This window comes from Urocitellus parryii, chromosome 11, assembly GCF_045843805.1.
Source record: "Urocitellus parryii isolate mUroPar1 chromosome 11, mUroPar1.hap1, whole genome shotgun sequence".
In the NCBI taxonomy this organism is placed as follows: Eukaryota; Metazoa; Chordata; class Mammalia; order Rodentia; family Sciuridae; genus Urocitellus; species Urocitellus parryii.
Window position 1 is genome coordinate 91358896 of NC_135541.1, and position 23103 is coordinate 91381998.

The 23103-nt window shown below is 33.5% G+C and overlaps 1 protein-coding gene across 1 annotated transcript in view; it reads right to left on the reverse strand.

The window, feature by feature from the left end:
• Positions 1-671: 671 nt before the first annotated feature.
• The window catches only part of LOC113175356 (mitochondrial adenyl nucleotide antiporter SLC25A24-like), a 53489-nt gene continuing 31057 nt past the window's right edge, over positions 672-23103 (reverse strand). The window contains exons 5-10 of the mRNA XM_077791578.1: positions 17833-17991; positions 13154-13306; positions 6216-6323; positions 4034-4201; positions 1999-2149; positions 672-847 (exon numbers count right to left, since the gene is read on the reverse strand). Coding sequence (XP_077647704.1) covers positions 672-847; positions 1999-2149; positions 4034-4201; positions 6216-6323; positions 13154-13306; positions 17833-17991 — 915 coding nt within the window. The remainder of the gene's footprint in view (positions 848-1998; positions 2150-4033; positions 4202-6215; positions 6324-13153; positions 13307-17832; positions 17992-23103) is intronic.

The window sequence follows — 23103 nt, forward strand, 5'->3', positions numbered from 1 at the left end:
GTGGATTTAATTTTTAAAAATTTTTAAAAAATTTTTTCAACCAGAAGATAAAATTTGTCCAATGCTGTCTTTTTCTCAATGTCAACTTCCTTATATTAGCCAAAAATTTCAAGAAATGAGACAACAATATTTATATTTACAAATTAAAGTGCCCAGGGTAGTAAATAATATGCTATCATTATTCTATCTACAATATGATAGAAGGAATTATGAAACCAACTTTCCATTTTCCTTAAAGAACAGAAGCAAGGACTCCAATGATTAACAGAAACATCAATTTTAAATGCACCGATTTTTTTTAAAGCTCAGCTTTAAAAAAATTTTTTAAATGCAAAAAAGGTTCACATAAACTCTTACAACTGATCAAATGTTTTATGTTACTCTATGCCATATTAAAATCCAATCAAAATAAATCTCAAGTTAGGATTCAAGGGAGACTGGCAGGAAATTTAAAAATAATTTGGTAAATATTAAGGATTTAAAATTACTAAAGAACGTTACCAAAATTATTATTTAATTTATACATTTTATAATAGATAAAATAAAGAGAATATTTTTAACAGTTATTTGATACTTCTTTCCTTTTAGTAAAAGGTATGATCTCCTTATAACCCAGGCATTATCTTATGATTCAGTGATTATGACAATGATAACAATTTGATATTTCACTTCTAGGTTAATCCCAAAATTGGTTTCGTTTTTTCATAAGCGATACAGCCGATGCCTACTGCAGGAAGCAACTTTATGATGTTAGGGGTGATACCCCTGTAAAATCCTCTTTTTCCTTCTTTCTTATATATTTCTTGGATGAGCTGAATCATAGGTGTTCTTTCTTGTTCCACCAGAGCTATAAGTTTAAAAAGATCAGTATAATTCAGTATTTAATATTTATGTATTAAGATAGTTCAATGATAAATTAGAATTTACAGAAGTTGAAATTACTTCAGAGTATGCTTCTCTCCCTTCATATAGAATAGTCCTGTGCTGTTCAATATGATATCTACAAGACACATGTAGCTACTGAGATTTAATTAAAATTAAATAAAACTAAAAACTGAGCTCCTCAGTCACATTAGTAACATTTCAAGTGCATGAGAGTCAACCACATATGATTAGTGACCACTGTAGTAAATAGTACAGTTATAAAATATTTCCATAACTGCAGAAAGTTCTATTGAAAAAGCTGAAAGTTTTCACAAAGCATCTCCAAGGAGCATTTGGAATTACATATGATACAGCTAGTTCGATAGAAGAATGGATGTGTGGTGGAATGGAGAGGGAAATGCAATATAAATTAAATATGCAATATAAATTAAATCCCAAGGCCTAACTAAAAAAAAGAGGAAGAAAGAGAATGTAAAAGAATCTCACATGCCATGTAAACTCCTTAAATGGTTCACTCAAGAAGATTATGGGATAATGTGAAGTTGTTTATTTTATTTTATTCTTTAAAAGTCATAAAGGTATTTTCTTAAAATCTAAATTCCTAAATTTCACTCTGAGAGGAACAAAGCAGATATCATCCTTCTGATTAATGACCCCTCCTTAAGTAGACTGAATCAATGTAAGTGAATTCAGTTCCACAAATATATTAAGTTCCCGATGTGGGACATGATGGTGATAGCAGAACCAAGAAGAAAAAAACTTTGTTTCTATGGGGTAAACTTTGATTAAGTTTGAAGGGACAAAACCTTTTCTATTGTTCTACGTGGTATTTTTGAATCTAAATAAAAACAAAAACTCCTCAATGAGATCATCAGTTACTGAAGAAAAATGTGGAGAGTTCCAAAGAGAGCTTTGAAGAAGAAATAAAACCTACAATTCACAAAAGGCTCTAGTCAATTAAATTATTATTTCAAATTTCATGCTTTAAATTAGAAAGCTAACTTTTTCTTTATTTATAAGTTTTTATAAGTTCTTCTGTTTTTGAAATCATTAATTTACACTTATTTAAAACATACTACTTAGTTATTACTTCATTAAACAGACAAAACTCACCGTCAGCCTGCATGCGAGTTCTAATGAGATACAGAGGGAAGCTGACTAACTGACCACAAGTGTGAGACAATGTACTACAGGCCAGCAAAATTATTACCCCAGGGTTTACAGAGTCTTCTGCATAGTGCTTCAGCCAATGATTCTTCAAAAACTGGCAGAGAGAGAATAATAAATATCCTTTTAACTACTATGCAACTCTAAGATGAATAAACTTTAGTACAGAGAGGCTACTGCACTGACATATCAAGGACAGGATGCACAAATGTTTTCAAATAAGTAACCTGAATTTTGAGTTCTCATATGTTTGTGTTTCTCTGTGTGTTTAATTTTTTTATTTATTTTATTTTTTTGTTTTTTAGGGGGGGCATTTTGTTTTGTTTTCCTTTGCTTATTTATTTTGGTTTTAAAGATAGAGACCAGAACAAAGTTCTGAAGATTCTCAGAGATCAACAAAATATTATAGAGAGGAAGACTGCACAATCTACTACAGGTTAATGAAACCACACTTTCTCAGTTTTTAAGAGAGACTCTCTTTCCAAATTTTCTTTTCCTTGAATAAAAGTGGCTGGAAAAAATATTTATAAATAATAGACTTAAAACATCACTGAGTGCTTTTAGAACTGTTCATTTTTTTTTATTTTTTTTAAAGAGAGAGTGAGAGGAGAGAGAGAAAGAGAGAGAGAGAGAGAGAGAGAGAGAGAGAGAGAGAGAGAGAGAGAGAGAATTTTTTTAATATTTATATTTTAGTTCTCGGCGGACACAACATCTTTGTTGGTATGTGGTGCTGAGGATCGAACCCGGGCCGCACGCATGCCAGGCGAGCGCGCTACCGCTGAGCCACATCTCCAGCCCAAGAACTGTTCATTTATAAAGGGTAGCAGCTACTTTATTATTATGTACTGACAATTATCCAAATGTAGAATTTGATGTTTTGAAAAATAAATTCCATAATGTCTTTCCATGGTACACACTTATTACAATCATGTAACAATAAAAAGAGAAGTGGTGCACTGGTATGAAAGCTACAGATATTAAACTGTAGACATAAAAGAATGGAGAAAGCCCATTTCTTCTGTTTATACAGAAGCGACACATTTATTTTAATAAGATCACAGAAACCAGGAAACACAAAGGAAAGGAAAATATGTGCCATAATATTCATACTCTAAACATCTACAAAAATATAATTTATTTGTCATAGTGATAAATGAGATGAGCTATTTTTCACATGATAGAGGTACTACTTGCCAAAAATACTACAGGCCTATGCCTAGAAAGCTCTCCTTTGCATATTGAGAATGAAATCTGAGTTATTCTAATCATACACTCCCACCTAGTTCGTACAAACAAATGGTGAATGTTGTTAAAAGGATTTTCCTGAGACAGATGTAGGAAATGACCAGCTAAAAGGGAATACCCTAGAGTCCTGCCTCATCAGGACAGCACTGTCAGGATTTTTAGCCTATCTCCATGCTGGCTCTCATTTCCAACCCAGGTATTTCTCCCCTCAGGTCTAATCTTCCTAGATGGCAATGATATGTTCGTGTTCTCAATCTTACCTGCACACAGATACTTCTGGGCAGTCAAAAAACCTGGATCCCAGACCTCTCCCTGGGATGATTAAGTCAGAAAGTCTCAGGAAATAGCTCAACAATCTTATTTTTTAAAAGATCTACATATAGATGATTTCAATTTTGCATCCAGGGTTGAAAACCACTATATTATTGGAATATCTATCTATAATCCTTACCAAGAAGTAATTCACCAAAAACAAACTAAAATTATTAGTTATTATTATTTTGTTTTATATGTAAATATAAAATACATATGCAAATATAAAATACCTTATATATGTAAATATAAAATAACTTATATTTTATATTTACATATAAAACAAAAATAAAAACATTCAGTTCACTCCTCACTCAAAAGCTGCTTAATGAAAAGTGTTTTATAATCATGTTTTTAGAATAAAAAACTGTTGTGCATATTCTCAAATTTAACCCATAACTTCACATTTTGAGAATGAACTCACCTCATAAACAGCAAGATCTATGCCTGCATAAGGTACAATGCCCAGCAAGTTAGGAACATAGCCTTTAAATAAAGCTCGGATACCCTCTTGTTTCAGAAGCTTCTTGCCACAGTCGACAATCCCTGAATACTCTCCAGTGTTAGCCACAGCCAGTCTAGTCTTTATTACCTATATATGAAAGAACATAAGAAAAATATATTTATTAGATTCACTCTGCTAATCTAGCAAACTAGTGAGGCTTATTGTACTATGATGTTTACAAACTTTTATAGAAACCAAAAAAGAAAACAATAACTATAATTTTTCAACAGCTAGGTCTTAATTAGCAACAGCAAATACATTAAAAATATTCAAACAAGAAAATTAAGCAGTGTGCCTTTAATGTGCTATAAGGCAACATTTTCTGAAACAAATTCATTTGAAATAAAAAAAATATGTGGCCATGTTAAAGTGAAAAACCAATAGGAAAAAAAATTCTATATATGCTTAAAATGTACACTGAGGGAAATAGTAAGACCTATAATATATAACTTAAAATAACTCTGGGCTCTTAAAGTGGTGACATCACAGAAACTACAAAGACAACAGCAGGCTCCAGTGACTTTGTAAATATTCCCAAGCCAGATACAATTCTAATAGTCTCATTCTTTGTCTTAATTTCCATTAACTTGATTAAAAGCCACTCTATACATGCTTGGAGAAATTGCTCTCCCAAACAGGGAAGACAAAAGAATAAATTTTGTCTTGTTTGGGCAAACTACATAGCTTGGTGGGGCTGCCTCTGTGCCATCAATAGGAAGTCTTTTGCTTCATGAATCTTTCTGCAGAACCCATTCTTAAATTTTTCTGTCTTCTCCAAGGAAGTGTGCTTTCCTCTTATACAAGTAAATCTTCACTGTCATGCTTTTATTTTCTCTTCTTATTCCCTAAATTAATATCTCAAAAGTTTTTTTTCTCAGCATTAAAGAAGAAAGAAAGCAACAAAACAGAACCCTTGCATTTTCCTTAGGCAATCTCATGGCTTCAATTAACACCTCTCTGCAGATGGTATGCCAACATTTGAAATCTCAAGTCTCAGTATCACATTTGCAACTGCCTGCTGAAAATAATAACTTGGTTGTCCCACCAACTGCTACAATTAAATAAATGTAGATCTGATCTCATCTGGTTCCCTTCCTCATCCTCTACCTCTATTAGGACTCTAACCTAGTCACAACTCTTCTAACACTCAGGCACACAGCCCACAGACTTTTTCACTTTCTTCCTTCCATTTTTTCCTATTTTCCATTTTTCAAGTTGTCCATTCTCACAAGAGCTCTAAGAGGAGTCAATTTTCCCTATAATTTGAGCTCTTATTATCATTTCCCTGACTGAGGGAACGATCTCTCTAATCTCTTCTCAAAAAAAAAAAAAAAAAGTGAGACAAAGAAAAAGAAAAAAAATGGATACAATAACTAAGATCACATTGCAGGCTTCAAAGTCTTTAATGGCTTCTAATTTTTTGAGGAATTAAAGTTAAATTCAAGAGGCTTTCCTATTGGGTCCCAACCCTTCACTTAAAAGTCCAGTCCAAAACTAAACACACTGACATTTTTAACCTCCATTCCTTTGCTCAAGCTGTTATGTCTGCCTAAAATGCCTTTCCTCATAATCCTTGCATGCCAAATTCTAAGCCATGCTCACACATTTTATTCCCCCCTTTCATGAAATTCCTCACTAAAAATAATTTCTCCCCTTTGAGTTTCCATAACATGGTATATGGATCTCTCTCCTAGAATTTACTGTTCCTATTTTGAATCATCATTAATGATGTATTTATTTTCCCTTCTACTATAAATTACATGATCAAAATACCTGACTCTTTTCTGGATCCTGTATAACAGCTAGCTAAGTAAAACAGCTAAACTTAGTGGGTATGCTATCCAAATTTCCCTGATTACTAAACAAATGATTCTATCCATCCATCAATCAAACAATAAATTACTGTTTATCTTCTTATCTATCTCCAATACTATCTTTGTTTTAAAAAAACACTGAGTTCAAGTGACATGAGATTTAAAATCTGTAGCTATAAAACAATTTATTACATTATTATATAAAATACTTATCTGGAATTCATTCATAAGAAGTTATAATTTGCATTAAAACATGGTTTTAGTTAAAATTTTAAAATAATACATACCTCCATGGGGTAAATACAGGTCTGGGCAGTTGCTCCAGCCAATGAACCAGCTATAAATCTTTCAAAAATTCCTGTTTTAGAACCATCAAAACTAAGCCATTTCTTAAACTGTGCAAACAAAAGTATTAAAATGTATAGTATTAATGAAATGTAATACATACCTTTCTAAATTTATAACATTAATAGTATAAATTTATGTTAAAACATATATCAGATAACTGACATTAGCACAACCCAGTAGAATACCTGATTCCAATTACTTGTATTACAAAGTTAAGTGTTCTCTATTCAGTCTCCTTTTTCCTTTTTCTTTGTGGAATAAACTAATAGGAGTGTTAAATTACTTAAGCACATTCATGAATGTGTTATTTCATATGTGGCATGCAAATTACACAAAGGGGACAAGGATTGTATTCTTTTCTCCCCCTGGTACTGGTGATTGAACCCAGGGGCAATCTATGACTGACTTACACCTACAGACTTTGTTTTTTAAAGACAGGATCTCACTAAACTGCCCAGACTGACTTTGAACTTGTGATCCTTCTGCCTCAGCCTCCTGAGTAGCTGGGATTAACAGGCAGACACCACCATGCCTGACAGGATTGCACCTTTTATCACTTTTTAGCATCATGCTTTACACATAGAAAACACTTAACATTGTTTGGTTACTGGATAATCAAGAACAGTAACATGAGAGGCTCTTTTTGTTATAAGGCATAGTTTATTCCAGTTAGCTCAAGTAATGGGTAAGCTATTATAAAAACATGTAGAAAAAAAAGGAAAACAGAAATCTAAACCTAAAAGTGAAGTTTTAACAAGAACTAACGTAAATCATAACACATGAATGGAATATGTAATTTAAATGAGAAATGAACCATGAACAAAGCCCACCCCCTTTCATGTTCTTACAAACATAGCTTCAGTATATCACTCAAACCTATTAAAATTCTCATGTGTCCTGGGAATCCCCCTATCTTCAGAGAACCAAGCAATCATTAGAGGTTAGGGCATGAAAGGAAAAGGGAATGACTAGACTTTCCTGACAAAGAAAGAGGGCTTTCAGTGGGTAGAATAAAAGTAAAAGTCTTTGAAGGGGTTGAAGAGAAAGCCTGAACATAAGCTTAAATATCTGACTTTACCACCTACTCTAAAAGAGCCACTTCATTCAGTTGAAAACCAAAATCGACTACCAGAAGCTGCTGAGGAACCATCTAAAAATTTTTTTTTTACAGATGACCTTTGGGAACACTTAACATTGTAGCCCTTCCAAACAGAATGACACCAGAGTAAATGTAGCCAAGAAGAACCTAACTTTTACACTTAATGGTTTTATTTCAATACTTCATATATTTTAATAAACTTACTTATGTGAATATAATTTAATTTTAAAGTATTTGGGAAATATATTTAGTACAGTTGTGCCTGAAAAAAGGAAAGAAAAAATTAATTTTCCAGTTTTACAGATGCTTCCAAAATTCTAAAGATTGATTAATCCACAGTTACTCAGCTGCAAAATATTACTTCTGATCTACAGACTTTGTATATGAACTATTAAATCCATTAGATTGACAACAATTCCCGCCACCTACTTATTTCCACATTTTTATTGGTGCATTATACTTGTACATATTGATAGGCTCTGTTGTTACATATGTGTACATGCATACAATGTAACAATATAATTTGGCCAGTGTCACCCCCCAGCACTTCCACCCTCTCTTTCTGCCTCCTGCCCCCTGGTCCCTTTCCTCTACTGATCTCCCTTTGATTCTCATGAGATCTGCTCCCACCTTTCTTTTCCTATTCTTCTCCAGCTTCCACATATGAAAGAAAATATAGGACCCTTGACTGTGTAAGTTTAACTTATTTTGCTAAACTTGGTGGTCTTTAGTTTCATCCATTTTCCTGCAATTAACATGATTTCATTTTTCATTATGGCTAAATAAATCTCTTTTGTGTATGTATACCATGTTTTATTTATCCGTTCATCTGCTGATGGACACCTAAGCTTAGTTCCATAGTTTGATTATTGTGAACTGTGCTGCTATAAACATGGATATTCGTGTATCTCTGTAGTATGATGACTTTAATTCTCAGGATAAATACTGAGGAGTAGTGTAACAGGGTCATATGGTGGTTCCATGCCTAGTCTTTTAAGGATCCCCCATATTGATTTCCTAGTGGTTGTATTAATTTATAATCCCACGAAGAGTGTAAAAGGGTTCATTTTTATCCACATCCTCCCCAGTGTTTATTATTTTTTGTATTCTTAAAATATTTTCCCATATTTTTATTTGTTCTTTTTAGATATACATGACAGAAGAGTATATTTTGACATATTATACATACATGGAGTATAGCCTATTCTAATTAGTATCCCATTCTTGTGGTTGTACATGATATGGAGTTACAGTGGTCGTGCATTCATATATGAACATAGGAATTACTTGTATTCTTGATGATTGCCATTCTGACTGGTGTGAGATGAAATCTCAGTGAAGTTTTGGTTGGCAATTCCCTAATTGCTAATGATGTTGACCATTTTTAAATATATTTGTTGACAATTTGTGCATTTCTTCTTTGGATAATGTCTAACTCATTTTCCCATTAATTAATTGGGTTATTAGATTTTTTAGTGTAGAGGGTTTTTTAATTCTTTATATATTCAAGACATTAATCTTCTGTACAAGAGTAGTTAGTGAAGATTTTCTTCCATTCTGTAGGTTCTCTTTTCCCATTCCTAATTATTTCCTTTGCTGTGTAGAAGTTTTTAATTTGATGCCATCCTATTGATTAACTCTTCAGCAACTACTCTAAAAGAACTAATTTAATGAGAACATCATTTTCTTACTCAAGGATTTATCTTTTAAGGGAACCTGGTCATATGTGAAAGCAGTCAATATTCCTCTGAATGACAACGTGACTCAAGTATTTTGTTATAGTAATAGAAAGCTGTATTTTCTAATACAGAAACTAGGTTCTGAGAAATGAGACCATTGAGAATTTTAATAGGTAGATGTAGAAAAAATGTAGAAAATCAACTCAAATTAAAGACTTAAGACATAAAACTAAAATTATTAGAGGAATATCTTCTTTTTTAAGTGATATATCTTTATTAAAGTTGAATTAAAATTAAATGTTTCATATAAAACATTGGAGAGAACTTCTTGATACTGATCACAGTAATGATTTTTCAGATATGACCTCAAATTACAGGCAACAAAAACAAAAATAAACAAGTAGAACGTTATTAAACTATAAAATGTATGCACAGCAAAAGAAATAATCAACAAAGTGGATTTAAAAAGCAAAATACAGAGTAGGAAAAAATAAACACAAACCATATATTTGATAAAGAATTAATATCCAAAATATGTAAGGAACCACTATAACGCAATAGCAAAAGATACAAATAATCTGATTTTAAAATGGACAAATGTCTTGAATAGACATTTCTTCAAAGAAAACATACAAATGGCCAACAGTTGTATGAAAAGATGCACACCATTCATCATCAGGGAAATACAAACTCAAACTACAAGGACTTATCTCCTCACAACTGTTAGAATGACTATTATCATAAAGTCCAAAGATGACAATATGGAGATTCCCATAAAAACTAAATATATAACTACCTTTTATTTTACTGGTTTTTTATTTGTTTTTAGATATTCATGACAAAAGGGTATATATATTTTGACATATTATATATATATATATATATATATATATATATATATAGAGAGAGAGAGAGAGAGAGAGAGAGAGAGCAACCTATTATAATTTTGATCCAATTCTTGTGGTTGTGAATAATGTAGAGTCACAGTGGTCATATATTCATATATGAGCATAGGAAAGTTATGTCCGATTCATTCTACTCTCTTTCCTGTTCCCATTCTCCCTCCCTTCTCTTTGTCTAATCCAATGATGTTCTATACTTCCCCTTCCTACCCTTCCTTGTTACGGGTTAGCATCCATATATCAGAGAGAACATTCAGCCTTTGATTTTTGGGAGACTGGCTTATTTCACTTAGCATGACATTCTCCAGTTCCATCCATTTACTGGCAAATTCTTCTTTATAGCTGAGTAGTAGTCCATTGTGTATATATACCACACTTTCTTTATCCATTCATCTGTGTGAAGGGCGTGTAGGTTGGTTCCATAGCTTGGCTATTGTGAATTAAACTGCTGTAAACACCGATGTGGCTACATCACTGTAGTATGCTAATTTTAAGTCCTTTGGGTATAAGTCAAGGAGTGGAATGGGTCAAATGGTGGTTCAACCCCAAGTATAACTACCTTTTGATCCAGTAATCATACTACTGCATATATATATCCAAAGGAAATAAAATCAGTATCTCAAAAAAGATATCTGAAGTTCTGTGTTTATTTCAGCATTATTCACAATAGCCCAAATATGAAAGAAACCTAAATGTCCACTGATGAATAGATAAAGAAAACATGGTATATGTACAACACAATTATAAGATACATAGAAAATTTTAAAGACTGAATTGTCTTTTAAAAGAAGTAATCCTGCCGTTTTTAACGATATGAATGAACTTGGAAAACATTATGCTAAATCAAATAAACCAGATGCCAAAAGACAAACATTATTTTGTATGTGCAATATGAAGGTAAAATAATTGTTGGCAAGAGGAAAAATGGGGGGATGTTGATCAAGGGACACAAAGTTTCACTTATACAAGATGACTGAATTTTAGAGATCTCTTACATAACAGTGAATATAATTAACAATATTGTATTGTACACTTGAAATTTGCTAAGATGATAGATATGTATATTAAAGTAATAAATGTACTCATATATTAAAACATAAATTATGTTTATGCCATAAATAAACTATTTTAATTTTCAGTTACACATCAATAAACCAGAGGGAGAAGATGAAAAACAATATAAGAAATAATAGCATCACTTGATGTCAAAGAATCAACTAGTATTTTTTTTAAGTTAAATAAAAGTTTACAGGAGAAATTCGTGTGATTCATTGTGACATTTCTAAAATGATTTATGTACAGAAAAGAATTAATTCAGCATGCCAGAGAGTGGTGTCCCTTGAAAGTCCTCTTTGCAAAGTTCTCCCTTGGCTTCTATTTGGGAACTTGGATTTGGGGAGGGTTCCCATCATTCTCTGTCAAGAATGGCTCACTGTGCATAAACTCTTTACACAGACAATATAATTTATGCTGAATGCCTGCTTGTTTTGGTACATGCTAGGCAGAGAGACCAGCCCTAATAAACCTTGGGCACAAAGACTCTAACGAGTTTCTCTGGTAAAGATCATTTTATATGTGTTGTCACAATTCATTTCTGAAGTAATCAAGCAAGAGCTCTGGAAAAGGACCTTTGAAAGCCTACTTCTTGTTTCCTCTGAACTTCATCCCATCCACCTTTGCTCTTCGTCAATATTGCTTTGTATCTTTTCATTGTAATAAATCAGCTATCTATGTGCTAGAGTCCTGGAAGAGCTCTTAACCCCGTGAAGTGATGTACCCTGGAAAGGCTAGCAGTAACCAAGATGAGGCCAAAGATAAGAAGTGGGAAACCTGCTGCTTTCTCTAGTCAAGTCTTGTTCTAAACAGGGAAAGTGTGTCCATGGTTGCTTATTGCCAGTGTAGCAGACTAGAAAGAACTGTGAAGCCAAAGTCCTAATTAATAATGAACAGTGCATCATTGGAGCACTCTCTGTGTTGTCCTGTGTCACCATGAGTAGGCATATTGATGACTTAAGGTCTAGGCCATTTTTTCCCACCTGTATGTGATATCACTAATAAAACCTATATGTTCCTGGTAACAATAAGGAATACACAGGCTTCCCTGCTTCTTTTGTACTTTTATAACATGCTGTTTTTGTACACTAATTGGATGAACCCTCCTTAAATTTCAACATCTAATTTTTAAAAATATCTTTTAGTTATTGATGGACCTGTGTTTTATTTATTTATATGTGGTGCTGACTATCAAACCCTCACACATGCTAAGCAAGCACTCTACCACTGAACCACAACCCAGCTCCCAACAACTAATTTTGATAGAAGTAAAGTCTAAAAGAGCAGATCAACTATTTCTATCTTGTTTACTCATGTAGCCCCAGACTACAGCATAAGACCTTGCTCATGGTAGCTACAGAATAAATATCGGAATCCAGGAAATTGCCAAAATTCAAAACCTATTGTAAGCAAGATTTTATAAATCTGCATGCTTCCTGATATCACGTTATATTCAGGACTACTAACTTCAACTGGATCCTTTGTACCCAGCAATCTTATTTCCAATTTAGGATACAAAATTTCCTCTATAAGCACTTTGATTGTCATATGCTAAAAAAAAAAAAAATTTAAAGAATTACTACAAGGTATACAATTAAGATGAAAAGTTTGAGCCACATTCAAAGCATTCTTGGGCACTTATGTGACACAAATAACATATAATATTCAAAAATAAATATAGTTCATCTCAAAGTAAATTACCCAAGCCTCTGAAGTAAAATCCTAAATTAGATTAACAAATTTTTTAATTCAATGTATATTTCTCATCTGTTATTCACTTGATTAAATTGAGATTAATCCTTTACTTAGTAATAAATGAACTGAAACATTCAATTCCACAAAACATTCAAATTATTTAAAGGAAAAACCAATTATGAAATGTTTTTAATGTCACATTATGACAGTGAAATTAGAAGAATTACTAACAAACATCAGTTTTGATGATATAATGTTATCCATGCAGCCTTTCTTTGTAGATAATAGCAATATGCAATCAAACAGTCATCAAATGAAAATAAAATTAATGTTTACATTGATAACTATTGCTTATGTACATTCCCGTGTTCTCTTTCATAAAAGTCTAAAATTTTATATTACATTAAAATCTAATCTTCATTTAAAATTCCTTAGCCAATTAAATTTACCTGTTCATAGGCCCCAATCTTGAGTGCCGTCTCTGGTGCAATTTTGATAATATTTGTACCATTTCCTCGCCAAAGAGAAAAAATTCCTCCTTCGTTTACCATCTGCTCAAACACACTCATCAACCTCATTCTTCTTGTCTTTAAACTATGAACCTGGAAATAAATAGAAAATCTATTTATTCTTCAGTTTATTTTTCTGACAATATAGCATTGGTATTACTAATGACATAATTATATATATATATATGAATTCATAATTTTTCAACCCCCAATTTAATTTTCCTTCAGTGACATATAAAATTGATATATTAATATTTTCTTGTATCCAAACATATTTTAATCATAGCAGTCCCCCTATATCCATAGTTTGAATTCCATGGTTTCCATGGTCCAAATATATTAAATGGAAAATAATAAAAATAAATCATTTATATGTTTTAAATTATATACCATTCTATGCAGCATGATAAAGTCAGGCTGTCCAGCTCCACTCTGTCCTCCAGGGTCATGAATCACCACTTTGTCCAGTGTATCCACGCTATATATATATAACCCACCCATTAATCACTTAGTAGCCATCTCAATTATCATATTTACTGTTCTGGTATTACCAAAATGCTTATGTTCAAGTTACCCTTATTTCACTTAATAATGGTCCCAAAGTACAAGAGTAGTGATGTTTGCAATTTGGATATGCCAAAGAAACACTGTAACGTGCTTCCTAGGTGAAAGTCACATAACTTTCATTATAGTATATTATTGTAATTGTTACACTTTATTATTATCAGTTGTTGTTGTTAATCTCTTACTGTACCTAATTTAAAAATTAAACTTTATCATGGGTATATATATATAGGATAAAACATAGTACATATACGTTTTGGTACTATCTGAAGTTTTAGTTAACCACTGAAGGTATTGGAATATAATAAAAAATCAAAAGAATAACTTATGGAAGACAGAAATAAATTAATATTATAAGATTGTAATAGTACATTTAAATATGCACTGAAAAAAGAACGAATGAAAATGTACTGAGCTTTTCAATAATGTATACTTAGGGGTATCACAGTATTAGGAATTGAACTGTACCCCTCAAGATTCATATATTAAAGTCCTAATTCCTTTTCCCTCAGAATGACCTAATTTGGAGATAAGGTCTTTACAGATAGAATCAAATTATAATGAGATCCTCATGGTGTACTGTAATTAATACAACTGCTATCCTTATAAAAAGGAGAAATTTTGGTACAGAGATATAACATAGATTAGGAGAAGAGTAACCAGGAACAGACTCTTGCTCATATCCCTTAGAAAGAACCGACCCTGATAACACCCTAATTTTGGACTTTAAGCCTCCAGAATTATGAGACAATAGATTTCTGTTGTTTAAGCCTATTTGTGGTACTTTGTTATAGAATTTCTAGCAAAGGAACACATAAGAATTACAGATCATTTTAATGTCTGCCTTTATGATTTTCTGTTTTCCTATTTTTTCTAATATATTATTTTATAATAAGATGTTAATTTTAAGAAAGTGAAAGTTAAATTGTAGTAAAGCACCCTCTAAGAGAACAATAATGAGCAAGTAAGTCAAAATGGGCATTCTCATCTTCTGTTAGAACCAATCTGAAAAATAATTTAGCTGTATATGTGTGCATGCATGCACACACAGATACACACAGACTTAAATATGTTCATCATTAAACTTTCAGGAATTTTTCTGAACAAATAATCCTAAAATGAAAAAAGGTTCAGGTAATGATGTTCTGTCCATCACAAAATTATGAATAACAGTTTTAAAAGAGGAGAATTTAGGTCATCTACATGTCTAAGAAACTTTTAAATGACAAAATAAGGTATGACACTTCCACTTGAAATATTGCCTAGTCATTACAAACTATATTTGAAGAATATAAAGTAATGTGAATATGATCATGTTATACTATTAACCACAAAAAACTATCAATTATTTAAAAGTAATCACTATTCTGCAAAAAACATAAAAAGATAAGAGGTAATGCACTAAGGCATTATTAATAACTATTTTGAGTGATGAGAAGATATATAACTTCTTTCTACTGTCCTATTTTCCAGATTTTTTGTAGGCATGTATTTATTTTGTTTTGAAAATAAAGTATTTAAAACTCAAAACAAATAGCTAAAGAAAATTAAATATGTCTTTGATGAAATAGTAATAGTTCTACTTTCTCATCTTTTTTCTCTGCAAAAAAATGGCAGCCTTCATTTTGTGTACTATGTAACAGACATTATGCTAAACACTTCATAAAACCTCATTTATTTTCCCCTCATTTCCATGTGTGGGGAGTGAGGGGTGAGGGGGATCCAACCCAAGGCCTCATCCATGCTAGGCCAAGTTGTCCACCACCAAGTTACCCACCCCCTAGCCAAATCCAACCACCTCCCTGCATTAAAATAACTCTGGTGAGATGATTTTCAATTTATAGCCCCAACATGGAGTAGTCAAATAACTTGCCCACAGATAAAGTATATCAAAGTCTGAATTCAAACCCAGTAACTCTCAGACTATAAATCCTTGCAATTAAGCTGTTTTAGACATGTGTCCTTTTGTATTTCACAGTATTCCTTTTCAGATGCATGAAGCTCAAAGAGTAATACTTCCATTAGTAAGAGGGCAAGTTTTAATGAACCTATTTCACTGCCCAATATATTTATAAATGAAAGCCTAAACAATCAGAACAGTGTAAAAGGACAGACTTCTTCCATTCCTCCCTCCTTCTCCCACTTCCTAATCTTCCCTTCTTTTTCCCTTCCTCTCTACTTTTGCCTCCCTATTTCTAACTCATTTTCCCCCTATCATCTTCCCTCCTTCTGTCCTATTTATTCTCCACGTTCATTTTCTTTTCTGTCTCCCATCCTCTTCTCTTTCCTTTTTTTTTCATTCTTTCCACACCCCCTCTATTTGGTACATACTTTTTCACTCTCCCTAATCCAATCCATTTTCTTCTGCTCAGAAAACAGATCATCACTGATTTCTGTCTCTATGACACCCATATAGTTTCTATCTTTCACAGAATGAAAACTTAGAAGTGACAATCATTAATTTCAATATCACCATACCATCATCATCATCATCATCATCATCGAATAGCTATGTTGTGGACTATCTCTAACAGGTTCTGGATCAAAAACCTGGTTTCCTCAGTAACTTTGTCTCTCAAAAAATAAAAAAAATGAGGTGTAAATGGAAAATATACAGTACAGTACGGTGCTGCACAGAGACATATTGGGAGATGATCTTTAGCCAGTAAGCCCAGTGAATAAACCAGGTTTTTGATCTTTATATGTGATAGAGAATTTTGGAGTCTTACTCTTTCCTAACAACTGACTGAATTTAGTCACTAACTGGGGAATCAAACACTCAGAAGGATGATGGGTTGTCTTATTACCTTACTTCAAAGTGTGTTCCCAACACTTAGTCTGTTGAATTAAAGGTCGTTATTTCTACTGGATACATTAACCAAGATATCATTATACATTTATGTGAGAAGTGATAAGGACAGGGAAAATGGTATGTACTCCCTTTTAGGTGTTCCCACAGTACTATGTGTATTCTCTGGATTCAGAATAACATAGGTTTCATGTTTCATTACTTACTTGCCTAATTATTGCCTTTTATTATTACTTGCCTAATTATCTATTTTCCCCTCTATTCTCTAATTCTAAATATTGTGTCTAACTTACTACTGTAGCCCCTAATGCCTAATAAGTATCTAGTATACAATGGATCCTAAGTATATATGTGAAATGAATATATGAAGCCTTTTTTTCCTAAAAGCTATCCTTCAACAGTCTTTATTTTCTAAAAATTACATATTTATGTAAATATAGTTTGTAAGATATCAAAAAATCTTGGATTAAGCAGAAGCATAGATAAATTACTTAGCTCTTATTTATGTAACACTATAGTTTTTACACACTTCACACTGTGTCCATTACCAAAATGTTACCAATATTACCAAAAAAATACCCATAGACAGTAAGACACCCAGGTATGTAAATTTAATTACAAAAAATTCACCAGATTATATATTATTTATTTGTATATCCTTGCAGAGAAAGTATGCACCAAATAGTAAATTTTAATTATGGATTTTAGTTATGATTCTTACTAGATTAAACCATATACTATTTCATAACTTCTGCTGATAAAACATCACTCATTGAAATAAAGGTAATTAGATACCATATAATATTTTTTTATAATTCTTAGAAATATTATCAGTACTTTCATAGGAAAGTATAATCATGCAATTATGTTGGTGTCAGGGGATAAACATAACAAATTAGACTAATAGTGTCTTGTCATTTCTCTAATGGATTTAGTTTTATTTCTGAAAAATCAATCTAATAAGGTGATTGTATTATTATTTCAAATAAAAATTAATTCTTAGAAGAATCTTGCCAGCACCACATAAAAATAAAAACAAATAAAACACAGGTTATAAAAAAGAGACTTGCTTCTATAGAACAACTTCTTATTTAAAAATAAATTTTAAAATCTACGTTTTAAATAAAGCATAAAACCTTAACAAGAAATAGTATGAAATTTTCCAAGACATTTAAAATATTTGTTGTGAAAATAATAAAGAACTATTCCAGTTACTCTGACAAGGTAGGAAAAGCATGCAAGCTACCTGCATCATGACTTTCAAGCGGTCAAAAGGAGCTGTGAATGTTCGTGCCACTGCACTAGCTATTCCTGCTGCCACCAATTGTTTCCACCAATCTCCAGACTGCCTTTCTTGTTCAGAAAATTCATCTGGAATTGCTATACTCTCTCCTATATCAATTAGCTGATAAATGCAAAAAATAATTAGATAATAAAGTATGAATACTTGATAAGTTAAAAGGACAACTTTTTACAAAGACCAGGAATAAATTTTCACGAGAACCAAAAACTCCAAAATTTTCTTTTATGTCACCTCCTATTACTCAAGATTGACAATTTGTTTAGCACTTGTACTAGACCAAATGATTATGAATAACACATCTTACAGATTTAATGGTAAAATTATTTCCATTAAGTTAGAGTTATCAACTGAAAATTCTCAAACTGTTTGGAAAATCTCTTCCCTGATAAACATAAACCCCGAGAGCAGGAATCATGTCCAAGTCACCACAGTTTCTGTCACACCCTAGGGAAGGAATAAACACTTAATAAATTTTCCCTGCTTTTGTTCAAGTTCTCTCAAATTGTATTGTACACTTAAACCTAAGTCAGAATTCAAGAATAGTATCTTATTCTTAAAAAAAAATTCTAAAATTTTTTTTAAAATAGTAATAATTCCAAAGGGCATGGGGGGGGGTAAGCATTTTATATGCTTCATTATTATTTACATTCATTTTCTCTTTAAGGTCAATAATTTTTTAAAAAAAAATCTGCACCAGGGCTGGGGATGTGGCTCAAGAGGTAGCGTGCTCGCCTGGATGCGTGCAGCCCAGGTTCGATCCTCAGCACCACATACAAATGGAGATGTTATGTCCGCTGATGACTGAAAAATAAATATTAAAATTCTCTCTCTCTCTCTCTCTCTCTAAAATAAAATAAAATAAAATAAAATAAAATAAAAAATAAAAATCTGCACCATAGGGCTGGGGTTGTAGCTCAGGGACAGAGTGCTCACCTACCACATGCGAGGCCCTGGGTTCAATCCTCAACACCACATAAAAATAAATAAATAAAGTAAAGGTATTGCATCCATCTACAACTAATTTTTTAAAAATTAAAAAAAATCAGCACTATAATGGGTTTTGCATTTCACTGCATTTTAGTAACCATACTCGGTTTTGCTAAGACTGTTTTAGCAATATGTTTCAGTTAAAAGACTGATGAACTGGACTCAGAGGATATAGATTCCATTACTTTACAATTATGGTAGACAAGTTACTTTGCTGCTTCTTAGTTTTCCAACTTTTGTTTATTTATTCAAGTAGTTCCCTCCTTTGCAAATACCTTTCCAACTCAGACCCTTTGTACTCGAGTTTCCCTCTGCCTACAACATTTCTCCTTGATCTTTCTGTCACTTCCTCTCCAATATGTAGCACAATTTAAACTGATCCATATATTTCTGTTTATTGCTTGAGTACTTCATTAGCAAGTAAACCCAGTGAGGGCAGCAACCTGATCTTTTGTGTTTACTGTTGTAAAACTAGTATCTTGGTACATGAAGATAAGGGTTCTCAACAAATATTTGTAGGTCAATAAATGAATATGCCAGGCCCTGGTCTGATGATTCAGAAGTTAGTTTCTGCCCCCAGGAACTTATAATTCCATTACTAATATTATCTCTGTAATAAAAGAGGAAAAGAAACAAACTATAACACAATGAAATAAATACAATAACAAGGAGAACACAGGCTTCCTTCCTTCCTTCCTTCCTTCCTTCCTTCCTTCCTTCCTTCCTTCCTTTCTTTCTTTCTTTATTTATTTTTGAGGAGGGGAATTAAAGTAATTTAGAAGCAGCCAAGCCTCAATCTAAACCCAAGCATTCTGACCTCAGAGGCTACCTTCCTGTCCATCATACTATACTATCTCCCTGTAGAACTAGGAATTAATTGTCCAGCATGGTGGCATACACCTGTAATCCCAGTAGCTCTGGAGGCTGAGGCAGGAAAACCAAGAGTTCAAAGCCAGCTTCAGCAATTTAGCGAAGCCTTAAGCAACTTTAGCAAGACTTCATCTTAAAATAAAATATAAAAAGAGCTGGGGATGTAGCTCAGTGATTAAGCACCCTTAGGTTCAATTCAATGCCAAAAAAAATAGGGATTAACCAAGGGAATATTTAGGCAAAGGAAATAGTGTGCTCAAAGACATTACATATTCCAATAGCCACAAGATTTTATGTGGCATGGAAAGAGAGTAAGAAGCACAAGACTTAATGTTGAGGTTCCTGGTTTGGGCAACTAGGGAGGTGATGAAAAGTGAAAAACAAAAGGTCTGAGGGAATTATAATGAGTAGTTTACACATGTTGTGCTTGTGGTGTCTCAACTGGTATCCAAGAAATACTTGCATATGCTGCTGGGCACAGTGGTTCATGCCTGTGATCCCAGCAATTCAGGAGGCTAAAGCAGGAGGACTATAAATTCCAGGCAAGCCTCAACAACTTAGTGACACCCAGACCCTGTCTCAATAATTTGAAATTTTGTTAAAAAAATTGAGGGCTGTGATTGTGGCTTAGAGGTAGAGTGCTCGCCTAGCACGGGTGAGGCCCTGGGTTCAATCCTCAGCACCACATAAAAATAATAAGTAAAATAAAGGTAAGGTGTCCAACTAAAACTAAAAAAAAGTATTAAAAAAAGAACTGATGATGTAGTTCAGTGGTAAAGCACCCCTGAACTACATCATCCTCGGCACCAAATACCAAAAAACAAAGCAAAACAAAACAAAAACTTGTATTACACAAAAGGAAAGTACAGTCTAACAACAAGATGTGGAATTATCAATCAGCCTGTGTTTGATTATTCAACCTGAGAAATATGTGGAATCCCCTATGGGAAAAATGTATAGATTGAAAGGCAAAAAAAAAAATAGGGAAAAGAAAGCTGAAAATTGAACATAAAAGAAAACATACATAAAGACAGACTGAGGAAGAAGATACTTGGGAGGAGACTGAAAAGCAATGGCTAGCAAGGTCGGAAGAAAACCAGGAGGATACAGTGCTCAGGAAGCTGGAGGAGGAGGACATTTAAAAAGCTAGACAGTGGAAAGATCAGAAGACACCCATAATACTTAACAAGAGGCAGGTGGGCTTGGTTAGAATCTCTACATCGGGAAAACAAAGCCAGACTACAGTTGGTTGAGAAGCAAATGGCAAGTATAACTTAAGGGGGGGGGGGGAGAAAAGGTAGCTGGGAGACATGACAGAAGACTCTATTTTATTTTAATGGTACTAATGATATACCTAGCCTAGTTATCTCATTAGATTAGAAGCCAGCTTGTCACAAGTTATGAAGGATTCATTTCTGTTTTCTGTAAAAATATCAGGATGTCTGTATGGCCTGGCCATTAGTTGATGTTGTAAAGCTGATTGGAATGCCTGCCCGTGTCCTGAACTCACCCAGGTCCGGTTTTCCCTGACCATATAACAACCCTTTCCTAAACCTTAGTGACGCCTCATAAATTCTGGCCCTCCCTGGCCAGACAACGACCCTCTCTGAGTCTCTAAGATCTCCATAAATTCTGATGCCGGGGCCAGCAAAATGTAAACTTGTGTTATGCTCTTCAGAATGTTGTTATCTGTAACCCCCCCTTTGTGTAACTTTTTGGGCTATAAAACTGGGCCACAAAGAAGCCTCAGGGCTGTCCTTGGCTCCCACGATTTGAGGGGCAAGGCAGCCCGGCCGGTCGAAATAATAAGCTTGCTTTAATTTGATTTTAATTGGAGTCAGTGGTCTTTTCTTGCGTCCTGGTCTAACACTAACTTAACTATGTAAAATGTTGTGTTTAAATGCAGTGGGCTTACATACAGGAAATAAGGGGATAATGGAGAGAATAAAGCCTCTGATGAGGAAAGGAAAATGGATTCAGAGTGTAAAGATATAGTTTTAAAAATAGAAACATCCATTTTTTTCTAACAAAGAAGGAGAGAGGGAATCACAGGGGCAGGCACACAGTTTTTACATTTTGAAAAGATCACTATGCAAAAAGAGATCATAACCTGGCAAGAGTGGAAGTAGACAAATAGTTAGAAGGCTACTGTAATAGTTAAAGAAAGAGAAGACAATGACTTAAACTAGGAGAGCAGAAGCAGAAATGGCAACATGATCAGATTCAGGATAACTTTAGCAGCTATAGATTTCCTGACAGTTGTGGGTATCATTGTTAAGAAAGTCAAGGGGCTGGCGTTGTGGCTCAGTGGTAGGGTGCTTGCCTAGCATGGATGAAACCCTGAGTTCAATCCTCAACACTATATATATATATAAAGATATTGTGTCCATCCACAACTTAAAAAAAAGGAGAAGAAGAAAGTATTAGGGATAATTCCTAGGCTTTTTAGTCTGTTAAACTGTGTGATCATTGAATTGGGGAGAAATAGATAGGGATGGATTATTGGAGTGAATAATTATTCTAGCCATTCATGGTGGTGTATGCCTGTAATCCCAGCAACTCAGGAGGCTACGCAGAAGGATCTCAAGTTTGGGTCCAACCTCAGCAACTTAGGGAAACCCCTCAGTAACTCTGGCTCAAACTAGAAAAAAGTGGGGGTGGGTGGGTCCTGGAGATATGGCTCAGTGGTAAAGCAACTCTGGATTCAATACTCAGTACCTAAATAAATAAATCCATCCTTTACTTGAATGCCAGGTTCCTATTTTGGGAAAACAAACTCCAAAGAATATTTCTTAAGGGAGAATGATAAAAATTTGGTCATTAACTAGACAAAAATGTCTCTTCAAAATTAGATGAATGAGGGCTGGGTTGGAGATCAGGGGCACGAGGCCCTGGGTTTGATCCCCAGCACTGAAAACAAGAATGAAAATTATAACATCTCCCTGCCCCCTCCACTATTTCATGGTATTTAGGATTAGCTAGCTCTTGGCTGAGTTTTCTGCCTTCATGTTTATAACTGAATTTCTATAAATGAAAATCATCCATTTCATTATGGCATAGACACTAAACTAATCATAGTACATTATTCTAATGTATTTAACAATGACACTCATTTCCCATTGAAGAGGTGCAAAATGAAGACAATCAATAAAAACTAGATGAACTATCATGATAAGATCAGCAGGACCAGGCAGCAGAGGTCAAGAAGCACCAGGTTGCACAATCATGGATGAAAACAATTTTTCAGAAGATACAACTTATAAGCAACAGGAGGATTTACCTTATGATGGTGATCTCTCCCAAATGAACGCATGCAATGATTACAATTTTACCGCAAATACTGACACCCTCGATGTT